The sequence below is a fragment of the Brachyistius frenatus genome, unplaced genomic scaffold (genome assembly GCF_029030835.1).
Source record: "Brachyistius frenatus isolate BFR_SWC_R1_liver_20210118 unplaced genomic scaffold, ASM2903083v1 Contig_166, whole genome shotgun sequence".
Classification (NCBI taxonomy): domain Eukaryota; kingdom Metazoa; phylum Chordata; class Actinopteri; family Embiotocidae; genus Brachyistius; species Brachyistius frenatus.
Window position 1 is genome coordinate 167,053 of NW_027210765.1, and position 13,268 is coordinate 180,320.

General features: G+C 43.0%; 2 protein-coding genes across 2 annotated transcripts in view; both read left to right on the forward strand.

Moving 5' to 3' along the window:
- Window positions 1-874: 874 nt before the first annotated feature.
- batf2 (basic leucine zipper ATF-like transcription factor 2) lies at window positions 875-6,522 on the forward strand. Its single transcript, XM_069717015.1, has 3 exons — window positions 875-1,242; window positions 2,435-2,554; window positions 4,527-6,522. Exons 1-3 carry the CDS (start codon window positions 1,153-1,155, stop codon window positions 5,592-5,594), a joined length of 1,278 nt encoding a protein of 425 aa, XP_069573116.1. The 5' UTR covers window positions 875-1,152; the 3' UTR covers window positions 5,595-6,522.
- Window positions 6,523-11,149: 4,627 nt separating this feature from the next.
- ppp2r5b (protein phosphatase 2, regulatory subunit B', beta) overlaps window positions 11,150-13,268 on the forward strand; it is a 42,566-nt gene continuing 40,447 nt past the window's right edge. Inside the window, exon 1 of the mRNA XM_069717009.1 lies at window positions 11,150-12,700. Within this exon, the coding sequence (XP_069573110.1) occupies window positions 12,508-12,700 (193 nt within the window). The 5' untranslated portion in view covers window positions 11,150-12,507. The remainder of the gene's footprint in view (window positions 12,701-13,268) is intronic.

Consider the following 13,268-nt stretch of genomic DNA (forward strand, 5'->3'; position numbering starts at 1 on the left):
TCTCCCAACACATTATGCAACTCTTACCTCAACTTAAAAATATATTATTAAGTTTTCCTAAATGTAGCAGCTCATGGAGGAGCTTTCAACAGTTATCTTTGACAATTGGCAATTAAATGAATAATATGGCATTTCATTAATTGAAATCACTTGTGTAAAAAGGGCATTCTTAAGGATTCCTTCAAATGTTAAACCAGTTATATAACCTGTATTTAACTCGGACTCATCTCGCTTGGCTTGAAAATCTGGGTCAAACCTATGAGTAATTGCAATGTTCTGCTCTGTCTAGGGAAGAACAAGCCATGCAAAGAACCATGAATAATAATTATTCTGCCCTAAAAGTTACATCATCTCCTGCCGGGAACTGGTGTAGTCCGTTGGCTGGATTCTTTCTGGGGGCTCGATTATTAGTTTCCTGGCAAAAGCGATTGAGAAATTCCCTACACGTGGAGGAAGAGCAGCACCAGTTCCTAATATGGTCATCAGATCAAAGCGGTTCCTGTCCCAAAAGCGCATCGTTTCCCAAGCATTTACGATGATGCCTTCACGTGCTGTCAATAAAAGTTAGGTTAGGATTTAGGACACCACGTTCACGTCTGAAAGTATTATGTCAATAGACACACGTAAGACACACGTAAGGTACTCATCAGGGTTTAGAGACAACAGTGGCAGAGTAAAGGGGGCGAGGGTGCCTCAGGAAAAAAAGGCTTATGTTATCACCGGAACCATTTGTTCCGCTTGCATGTGAAGGCAGCACAGTCTTCCCTCTCAACGGAGAGTTTAATATAAAGAGAAACCGAAAGGAGTCGCTGCATCATGTTACATCATCGACGGTTTCTGGCCAAACCTCCTGCGCTCAAAGCAGCCAGACGAACCGGCCGAGCGCTTCACTCCTGCGCTTCACTCCTGCGGCACCAACAAGTCACCAAGCAACCGTCACACGCGAGTTTGCATTACGGGGATTAAAAAAAAAAAAAAAGTTACCTGGTGAGCAGCCGACAGTCTGTTTTATTTACTTGCGAGTCGGTCCAAATTGATTCCAGACTGCAGCCGAGAGCGCGCTGGTTGTGCGCTAGAGTCGCAGTTTGAATGGCTGCTGCAGACACGCTGCACGGATGATCCGGGCTGCTCGCGAGCCAGTCTGCGACAGAGATGTCCCCGTTATTCATGGCCACCGGGTACGAGGCCAACAGCCCCGGTTCGCTGTCAGCTGGGGAGAGCAACAGCAACACCAACGAATCGGTAAGTCCCCCCTTTCTCCTTGTCCATCAATTAATTAATCAATCAATCAATAGAGTGTCGTCACTTTTGACTTTTAAGACCCTTGATGGAGGGCTTACAAATGTTTGGTTGGTGTATATCAGAAGGAAATCTGCTGTTAATAAAAATAATAATGATAATAATAATAATACACTTTTTTTTTGTATAGGCTTTTCAAGATATTCTAAAACAGTTTACAGGTTAAAATGATCAAAACAACAGATTAAAAGTTTGAATCGCAAAAAAACCAACCACTTTCAGCATCTGGTTGTATTTTGCAGACTCTTGGCTGTCCTTAGTCCTTAGTTGCCTTTAAAAAAAAAAAAAGTGATGATTGTTCAATTAAGATTGTATGGAGCCAGCAGTAGACAGACTAAGACAATTGATCGGTTAAGCCTTCAGTGTATTTTATACTTTAGTTTATGATACAGCTTGCTCATCTCCATTTTTAGCAACCAGTGCAAGAAAACAGCCACAGCAAAAACACACATACCGACACCATTTGCAAGGTGTTTTTTTTTTTTTTTTTTTTTTTTTAACAGTTTGTGTTGTCATCAGCTGCACTAAACATCCGTTTTGAATGTTACAAACAAGGTGAATATACTTTCATTCAAAATTTGCCTATCTCAGTTTGTTGAAGAGCTAGAGGACAATCTAACTGAACGAGTCACATACAGCATTTATTAATTGTTTTTACAAACGGCTTCCTGAACATATTCACACTTAGTGTCAGTAACGGTATACAGAGGTTTACCTGGAAATAAATTCAGCCCTGAACACACGAGCAGGCACACACAGAAAGAGTGCAGAAAAACGTACTTTCATGTCTGCACCTGATTTGTTGCTTGTTATATTGTGTTATCAACTTTTTGTCTCATCATGCGCTGCATCACAACAAGTTCCTCTCTATTCTTGTTTTTCTTGACCTGCTTTATTTTGAGACACCACATGATACATCATGAGTTTTGCCTCATGACCTATGAACTCTTAAACCTTTCACACCAAACGTGATATCAAGAAGTTGTCGATGTCTGCCTTAAAAAAAAACATGCAGTAGAGGATAAGTCTGGAGAAGTATGCTCTTGAAGTGTTATAAAAGTGTCACATATTGACTTTGTTCGTACTATAATTGGGCCCTGATGATTTTTAACTGTTTGCGTGTCCATTTTTGCAGGAGAGAGATGAAGAGGGACAACAGACTCAACCCAGAGGGAAAAAAAGACGACAGAAGAACCGAGATGCGGCGAGGAAGAGCCGCAAAAAACAAACGGAGAGAGCCGATGAACTTCATGAGGTTCACAACATTCATTCTGTATTTTTATTTCGATCCATTCCTTTCTGCGTCCTTCCACTATCGTCCTCTGACTCCTGCCACTTTCGGTCTCCCTCTCAGTCCCTCTGTGTGTGTGTGTGTGTGTGTGTGTGTGTGTGTGTGTGTGTGTGTGTGTGTGTGTGTGTGCGCGTACGCACCTCTTGTGAAATCTGGCAGCATGCTCACAACCATTTCTTGTAAAGACTTTACTTTCAGATAAAGACTTTCACTCTCTCTGGTGTGCCCTCCTCCTGATTGGCCCTCTTTTTTTCTCTCGGCCTTACACACACACACACACACACACACACACACACACACACACACACACACACACACACACACACACACACACACACACACACACACACACACACACACTTTTGTCTGTGTTTTCCATCTGCAAAAGTCAAATGCTTTTTCCTGAGGGTCAAATTCCACAGTGAGTCACACACACACACACACACACACACACACACACACACACACACACACACACACACACACACTACGGGCTCATTCAGTCATTTCTGATGGTATTTGATGAAACAATTAGTGTACCGACACAGAAGCTTAACATTATACACCACTGACAACTTTTTGTTTTATGTGTATATTTGTATTTCAGACATAATTATATCCTCATAAAAATATATCCCTCAGCTGTTTCTACTTGTTTCAGTATTTATGCTAATATTTAAGCCAATTTGCTGCTCACAAGCTTCTGATGAACATTATACACAATGAACATTATACACTAGAATTTTCTGACAGGTTCCTGTGCAGTCGAAAGAAAAAATAATTTCTGCCATAATATCAATAATCTGATTTCTTTTCCATAAATATAACAAAGGTTTAAAGCAGGTCTTCATAAGCCTGTCACACAATTTATTACTTTGTGGCTATGAATAGGAGGACACACCCTCACCTTTATATAACTCTCATTAAAGGAATATGAGAACAAAACTTATCTCACTTAACCTGGTTTCACTTTTGTTTTAGTTATCTTTATTGTTCTGCCACATCACATCCTACCCGATGTGACAGTTGGATAGGAGTGTGTTTATTTAATTTATGAACGTGTGTGTCTTTGGTGTGCAGTACATCCAGACTTTTGCTTTCGCTCTCTTCTCTTTAAGTTTTGCACCCTTCAGGTTATGTTTAAAGAAGCAGCGCTGCCACAAAAAGCACAAGGTCGTGTCAGCAGTTAGTGGTTTAACGGGGTCAGCACGTGTGAGGTGTGGCTGCAGAGCACTGCTTCTTCGGCTGTGACTCCTTGACCACTGTGACCATGATTGTAATAAAGCAGAAATGTACTTTTACTGAGGGGAAGCACTGTTCCTCTGAGCCTTATTAAAGTCTGTACTTACAGTCATTGACACTCAGTGGATATAAATACCTTCTTTTATGAAGGATGACTGCACTGAATGATAAACCCCCCCCTCAAAAAACCAATCCTCCACACACTAAACACGCACAACTTTATTTTGAAAGGCCACATTGGATCCTTAAATTTTCTAATTAAACTGCACTGATCTGCAGGGAACCTCTCCTTACCCTCCCCACCACCCACCCCCTCATGCTGAACTGGCACTGCTGTCGCTGAAGAGCCATATTTCAGTTCTCCTTTGGGGTTCTGGCTGCGGCCCCACATCATGGGCTCTGCGGCTCTTAAGCTTTTCTGCAACAGCCCTGCAGGAAGAGTCTTAAAGGAGAGTGTCATTAGTATTGATTAGCTGCATTGTTTTATTACCACACAATTCTGGCCTGGTGTGATATTATGTGGTGAGATGTGACAGAGTTCATTGTTTGTCTCTTGATTGATGTCTTTAATCAGATTTTTATAGCTGACCAGTGACTCTGAGGGATAATACAAATTTACCTGACTCATATTGGCTTTAACTATTTGTCTTTCTCTTATTTCTACTCCCTTATCTCTACTTTTCTTTGTCTCCAGGAACTCCAGTGTCTCGAGCGATCAAACTCGTCTCTTCAAAAGGAGATCGCTGCATTGAAGAAAAACGTCCACCTCTATGAGACGGCTCTGGAGCGTCACGAGCCTCACTGCTGCCTCACAGCCTCCACATCCAGCTCCAGCTCATCCACCCGCCACCCGGTTTCCGCCTCAGCCGACGGTCAGAACAGCCTCTCCTCAAACGCCACTTTGTCTGCTTCCCCTTCACCCTCTACCTCCTTGTCCTCCAGCCTGGGCCTCAAAAGGACCCATCGCTCGCCTTCAGCTGCCGCTCCAACAACGGCAACCTCATCTGCTGGCTCGTCAGTTGACCTCTTCCCTGCCTCCTCCCACTCCCCCTCCTCCAGCCCGGTGATTGTCCCTTATTCAGTCTCCTTCTCGACACACACACCGGCGCCACACTCTTTGTTCAGCGAAGAACCTCTCGTCACCTCAAGGGCTGCAAACGTTATGCCCGTCTGCGCCAGTCTTGCTTCAAACCCAGTTCTCTCCACAGCTGCTCAGCTCCAACCTGGACCAGCGACCATCTGTGATGAAACTTCTTCAGTGTCAGCGAATGTTTTTTTGGATGAATTTTTGATGAAACAAGCTTCTTTTCTAGCTGCTTCGTCCAACATGGCGCCTCCGTCTTTCCTTTTAGGGGCAGATAATACAGTTTGTCCCGTGAATGCACCCCAGCTTCATCCGTGTGAGTTCAGTGGAAAGACAAACAGTTCAAGTCCGCCATGTGCACTTTTACCATCACCTCTTCAAAGTCCTGCTCCTCAGGCTCTATCACTTTCACCTCAGGCAAGCTTGGAGCCGTCACCCACCCCTCCATTTGCCCTAACTTATAATCAGCAAGTCACGCCCAGTCCTGTGTCCCTGCTCTCACTGCTCACCGTCCCTAGTCCACCTGATATTTCTCAATCTACCTCCAGCAACTTCGACGGATCTTTCTCCCAACCTCTGCTGTCGCTGCCACCTCTGGGGGATCACTCAAAAGATGTTTCTCTTTCTGAACTCCTGGAAATCAATGATTGGATACTAAGTGGGATGAGTAACCAGTAGCACTACAGAATACTCATTTAATTTATACTTTGTTAGCAGTTTTACTGAACTCTGGACGCCCGTTCAAACTGAAATGGTACAAAACTAAAGACACCTGAAACCTCAGACTTATTCCAAATAAATAAAGTGCACCTAGGATTCTTGGACTATTTAAAAGAACACTTTAAGATTTTAACATCAAACAGCCTGATAGTACTCATTTATAGAAAACCTGACAACAGGAAATAAACCAAACATCCGTGCTGTTGCTCATGTTCAGCTTCTTCAGTGATTTTAAACTTCCATTGGATTCGGTGACTCATAAGAGACAGAAGAGTCTAAATTGAAGAAGCAGAGTTGATTTCTCGTTCTGAATAAGTCAAATTGTTAAAACGCTGAATCGTACATTTCTCATTATGCAACCAAAAGCACCTGTTAACTAGTTTCTTTCTCGTTCTAACCTCCACTTTGTAATACAGACTTTCCAGTAAAGAAATTTAGAGAAGCGAAGTGAAGAGAACACTGATGACATCTCTATGACTAAATCAGGGTTATTTCTACCGGTTTGAGAAAGCTCCTCCGGAGCCACAAATAACTATTTTACAGGCTGGGTTTTACTGTGTCAAATTGGAGTTTCCCTGGAATAGTTACAAAGAGTTCAGCCAGAGCCACTACTAAGTCATTCGTTTACAAGTTGTTGGAATATAAACCAAATCTGCATTAAGATCCAGCACCAGAACTTTTTCACATTTTTCCGATGTATCGGTCACTTCTTCCTTAATTGAGACAGGAGACGGTGCAAAACTGACTCAACATGCGAAACTTTGACTTGTAATTTTTAGACAGGGTGGAGGGCTCACTTCCTCGCTACTTCATGGAAATGTGATTAGGAGACATTTCCATTCTGTGCTGGGAGCTGCAGAGTGAACACTCAACAGTGCCAAACTTAACCACGTGTAGGGATTCAATGTGAGGATGCTTTGTTTTTCTTTTACCAAATTTAAACTTTGTAATCAACCATAAACACTCTCCCTAAACAGGCTCACATATTTTGCTGCTCTTGATAATTAATTGATAGTTTGCAATATTTAAATCCAACAAAAAATGAAAGTCACTCAGTTTACTGGTGACTGTTTATTTATGTTTTTAAGAGTATAATGATATCATAGCCTCAGTTTGGGTCTTTCTTCTTTCAAATTCTCTCTGATCTATTGACAATGGCTTTATAGTGTGATGTTTTTAGACATGACAATGTGTAGTAAAGTGCTAACGGTTGTGACAACAGCTGTCTAACTAACAGAGCTTGTTCTCCCGACTCTGTACTGCTGCTGAGGCTGACTGAAATAACCAAATGGAAACAGTCCCTGAGACAGTAACTGGTAATAATGGATGTTCAGGTTGACTCTTCATCCATTAGTTTCCAATGGGTGCATGCAGGGGTTGTGTGTGTGTGTGCATTGAGATGCATTATGTAACGTGTCAGATGGATGAGGGGGAAAGCTAAAAGTATTGTTTTGGGAATTATTATTATTATTTATTTATATACACGTCAGATGATAAAATAGATGTCGTTCTTTTATTTTGCAGTTGAAATGAAACAATTGCTTTTATTTGTGCTAATTGTAATTATTCTTCATAATCTGTTTCACCAGGCTTTGCTTGCAAATGCAGGTTACAGCATGTGCCTCAGATAGTTTTAGGTAATTTGAACAATTAAAAATGATAAATACAGTTACTCCATGAACAAAAACAGACATTTTTTGGATTAACATTTAACAATGTCAGTTTCTAATCTGTCTCTACATGATGTACATGTTGGCTGAGAGGAGGCCTGCAGTGATCTGTATGGAAAAACCAGGTAGATGTTGGTGACAGCTAAAGATCCAGTAGCCCACTGACTCCTCTCACTCCTGGAAGTCTAACAAAAATGTATAATTAATGAATCCCTTATTGTGCTCATTTCAAGTGAGTCATGTGAGTTAATTTTTCTTCTGTTTGACTCTCTCTGTAACTATCAATAAGAGGACCAGATGCTGCTGAAATCTTTTGGAGGAACTACTGCTAAGGAAATGGATTGTATTTTTCTTTTAATTTAGAAAATGCAACGGCTTATGCGCCATAATTGTATCTAAATAACGATTTCGTTTTTTCAAATGAATAGTATAAGTGATTATTTTACTTTATATAGATATTTTTACAGGTGTATAGAATATATATGACTGTTTACTCCATAAATCTGCTCATGATTTAGTGTGAGGCTTTGGTCGAGTGTGTTTATGACCATTTGTATTTATCAAGCATCAAATAATGTATTTATCCTAAAGCACTGGTTGTATTGAAAAGTTAACTACAAATACAAACATTTCATTAAAACATCATAGACCTATTAAAACAAAACATAACCAGAATTTAAGCCAGACTGAGTACCTTTTGACAGAACAACGAAACATATTGCTTATGTTACAAATTAAAAGTTTAGTTATTCAGCAATAGAACACACATTTGATGAATTCATTACACTCTGAAGGTTTGCTGCCACGGCTTTATTAGTCCCGTAACCACAGTAGGCGCTAAAATACGTGGCTGGCACAGTCTGGTTTGAGTTGTTATTCTCACTGTGTCCACTGGGTGTCGCTGCTCTATTGTGTCGAGGTCAGGTGTGACAGGAAAGGTCACTGTTGTTGTCAGGTGTTATGGGCACACAACTGACATAAGGGCAACAAAAAAAATAACAACAACAACAACAACAACAAAAAAGTTTGGATGTTGTGCTGGAAGTTGTGTGTTGATTTGTTGCCGGAAAGTGGACACGGATTGTCTACAATGGAAAGGAAGGCCTGCGGTTGTTTTACCTCAACACAACGCACGGCAACCGGTAACGTGAAAACAGAAGCGGACCGCGTGAGCCCGGTAAGTCCTACGTCACACATCTGGATAGGTTAGAGTAGGCTGATTAACTAATGATAGTGGTTATATGCTGCATTAAATGGGGCAATATATTCATGGATTTGCGGACTTTAGGAATAATCTCCGATTATGCAACTGTTACACTACATTTGAGTGTTTTAACATTTTTATGGGCACACAGCTGACAATTCAACAAAAGTTTCATGGTCTTGCTTCATAAACAGTTGTTGGCAGTGCAATTAGCGAAGCACTAGAACTGCTGTCTGTCCTTCAGTTATAGTCTGATTGAAATACCTCTGAATAATTCATCTTGAATTATTTTATGATTTACCCCGTGTAAAGTGGTTGCAGTAACAATAGGTATAATTTTTTTTGTTTTTTTTTGTCCGATACTTTGCCTTAAGATCAAATACCTGCAGAGCGAATGGCTTTTTTTTGTTTTTTGTTTTGTTTTTGTGAGCATGTTGGCATTTAGCACATAAACAGTGCGGCGTAACCTCTCGGAGGAAACTAACACGTCTGCAGAGCTTTTAGTCTCGTCAGAGTGAAGTTCAAAAACAGAGTGCTGTTCGTGCAGTTCCTAACAGATCAGCTTTAACATCCTGTGGCGACGCAAATGTGCAGCGGGCCAGCAGCGCTCCTCCGGGGGGGCGGTGGTGGGGGGGGGTCCAGCTGACAACCATTTACCGGACAGCCGGTTACCCCGGTGTTTTCCCAGAAGGCAATCGGCTAAGCACACCTGCGACACAAACACAGGAGGGAGGAAGGAGGAGGAAGGAGGAGGGAGACGACGAGGGTTGTATCGGTGAGAAAAGGGCGCAGGCGCACCTTGCGCTGTAGCCTCGGAAAGATTATAAGTGTGTTTATGGCGAGAAGTGTGGCGAGGCGGGATCAAAGCCGCAAAACACACCAGCGAAACACGCTCACTGCCAGGCGAGGTGTGACTCTGAGAGGAAGATGGAAGCGCGTGGATAATTGCGCTTTTTTATTTTTTTTTTTTTGGAGTGCGCGCGCGTGCGTGTGCGCGCGTGTGAGAGAGAGCGAGAAAGGGAGAAAACATGTGGATTAGTGGGGGGAAGAACAATGGATGGGGGGCTTGATCCTCAAAGACAACTACATCCTTACGTTTACACACAAACAACACACGCACGCGCGCACACGCGCACGCGCTCACCTCAACTAAGAAGGAGGAAAAAAAAAAAAATGGGGAAAGGGAGGGGAGGAATGGGGGGAGGCGGGGAGTCCGACAGAAACGAGGATGAACGTCAAAGCGGTGCTGCTGGAGATCAGCAGCTAATATTTCATAACGAGATGAAACGGCTGCCAGATGTTCGCCAGAGGTTGATACGGCAAGAACAGAGCAGCGCGAGACGTTTTAAAACGAATCCGTTTTCTAAATGAAGCAAAGCCAGGCCACATAAATAAAGGCATATAAATAAATAAATCCATCCTATAGCGTCATCCGCAGTGAGGAGCCTCATTCCTCTCTCTCCTTGCACCACCTTTAGGCTCAGGAACCCGTATCAAGACAGCCAGGGTGAGATAATAGAGCATCCGGTCCCGTGATTTCAAAATATATATATATATTTTTTATTTTTTTTTTTTTTAATTTAAGTGCACCTGCTGTTAAACTGGCCAAACCTTTACTCTGTTGCTTTTACCACCTCACCAAATTTAATACTTGCCAGGATTTTGATTGTGAATGTTAACAGGACTGTGGAGGATGTATTGATAAATGCTTAAATGTGAAATATTGCCGTTAGCCGAGAATAAACATCACTGACAAAGAGACTGGCCGATAAAATGATGCTTTGATTATGCCCGCTCAATGTTTGACAAAATGCCTAACATCATAACCACACTATCGCGTGACGTCATCGTGTCTCTTGAATCGAGTGTATAAGAAGGTTGAGTTGTTTGTCTTATTTTGCTCAGTGAATGTGAAGGTGACATTTTGAAAGGAAATGTATTTTATGTCTGTTTGTTAGTTCTGTTACAGAAGAGACTTGATGTTCTTTGCATTTAGGTGGAAAAAAATATGTGCTTTTATTAGCATTAGTATTGGCATCCCTAATCATAGTCATATCTCGGCCTGCCTTTGGTCATAGCAGACATCATTTGTGGCCGAGAAATTGATGTTATTTGATTTTCATCATGTATTAACCATCAATTTCAGAAAGAAGAACAAAATGAGTAATGATCGGGTAACTGCTCTGGAAGTATTTTCTGAGAAGATGCCGCAAATTTATGTTAACTTATTTTAAAACTCCAAATTCAACATAATGAAAAACATTATTTGACCTTTCTCCACTGGCTCTTAGGATATGACTTCTTTTACTGTGTCTTCCAATTTTTCCCTAAAGAAGAAGGTGTTTTTGAAGGCAATTTGATGCCGAATCTGCCCTTAGGTTGTGAAGAAGGAGTTAATGGACAGTGAAAATAAAACAGCTGTTTTCACTCCTGCTTTCTCTCTCTAGCATTTTATCTTGCTATTTTGGACCTCGAAAATTGGCTTCGCCCAACTTTAACCTGGTTCAGAGCCAGTTTCTGTAAAACCCACATGCAGTTAAGCGCGCTCGCGTTTTATTTTGAAAGATAGAATGAGTCACTTCCGGTATTTTCCTGACCCACTGCGCGTTTCTTGACGCAGCTCACCGAGGCGCTGTAGGACAACCGGATAACGGGAACCGAGAAGGGGGACAGGAGCAGAACGCGTCAGTCTGACAGACAGAGACGGGGTGCTATTGTATAACACAGGCCTTCAGGTTGTTTTTTTTTGTGTGCCTCTCGTGGCTGCATCTGCGAGCAGGAGCGGCTCTTTTTTTTTTTTTATTTGATTGGTTTAATTTTCTCTCGCCGCGGAGGTAGAGACGGATCTGCGGGGCTCGGCGTGGCATCGGCCGTACGCTGGCGGAGGACCTGCACATGTCGGCGCGGTGAGGGACCCGTTTGTTTCCCCCGCCCTGATACGGTTGGAGGACGGCACGAGGTGGAGGGTTGTAAAACCGAGACAAGAACAACAATATCAACCGCTGAGAGAAAAAAAACAACAACTAACCGACAGTAACAAGCAGGTTTTTAACGGTCGACCAAAAAAAAAAAAAAAAAAAAAAAAAAAACGAGCCAGAAGGACAACAGTGATGCGGCAGCCGAGGTGGGCCCAGATTGATGATTTCATGATATCATCATTCACCGCCAGGACCAATCACTGATTTCTATTGATAAGGAGAATCGTCGAGGAGAATAAACTGACCTGGAGTACGTTTGTTTGTTTTTGATCTGGATAAACAGGAGGTTGATTGAGCACAGCGATTTTTTTTTAAATTTTTTTCTTTCTGAGAGAAGGAGCACAGCTGGAGGAAAACATCAAGAAATAGATATCCAGTTTGAGGCCGATGACTTAGTCTGTGTGTGACGCCAATACAGCAGCAAGAGAGGCGTGTGTGTGTGTGTGTGTGTGTGTGTGTGTGTGTGTGTGTGTTTGTGTTTGTGTTTGTTTGTGTATGCGCGTGCGTGTGTGTGTGTGTGTGTGTGAGGAGACGCGCCTGTCTGAGCATCATCTGGTAGCTGTCCAGGCTACTCCTGCACGGGGATGATACACAAGCGACTTCTGATCTGTGCGTGAACAACAGAAGATTCAGGGATGATGCTGCTGCTGCCATTTCCAGTCGGGCTCTGATAGAGAGAGACAGCGAGGCGCGCAGCACGGGACCGGACAGATCTCTCCTCTCCTCACCTCTCCTCCGCCTCTGCACCTTTCTCCCCCCCTCCCTCCCTCCCTCCCTCCTTCCCTTCCCTCCCTCCCCCTTTATCTCTCACCCCTTTCCTCCCTCCTCGTCTTCCTCCTTCCCCGAGCGTCTATTCATCCCGATCAATTGATAATCCATCTGTGATTCAGAAAGCCAGCCACTGCTCCATCCTCTCCTCCATTCACCTCCTCTTAAACGCCTCCTTACGCAGCCGCTAAGGCACGCACGGACGCACGCAGCATCAACACCGCCGCCGCCGCCATCCACCCACAGCCATCATGGAGACGACCAAGCTGCCTCCGTCCAGCCCGTCGTCGCCGACCACCAGCTTCTCGGTGCCCTCCGCGGAGAAGGTGGACGGCTTCCCGCGCAGGTCCATGCGCAGAGCGCGGCAGAGGAGGTCCCACAGCTCGTCCCAGTTCCGCTACCAGAGCTCCCAGGTGGAGCTCACCCCGCTGCCCCTGCTCAAAGGTGAGAGACAATGATTTAGCGTAGCAGCCACGGGTCAATGTCAGAAACAACACTACAGGAATATATTACAGTGATAGAACTACAATAAGGCGTGCAAAGCCTGCCGAGGTCACCATAAACTCCCTTTAGTGTTTCTTCGCTGCTTAAACACACCAAATAGATGACTTAATACTCCCATTGATCATCGTAGGATATTGTATTTTCTATTGATAGGTGTTCACTGGTACATAATCTCCACTGTGTCCTTGTCCTCTCTGACAGACAGAGGTGACAGCAGCGGCTTTGATTTATTGGACAGAGAAGAGCCCGTCTATATGGATTCTTTAAAAGCCTGTGGTGGTTGTTTTCTGCAATGGAACCAACGATTATTGAACTAATTATTGATATTGATTGACTTGATTGAAAATACTTAAATATTGATTGGTTGATCAGAAACCAGTGAAAAATGTCCATCCCAACATTGCACAGTCCAAGATAACATCAGCTCCAGCCAACCAAACCAACCAAAGATTCAGTTTACAGTTTATTTAAAACAGATGCAAATCCTTATGTTGGAGAAGCTTGTAGT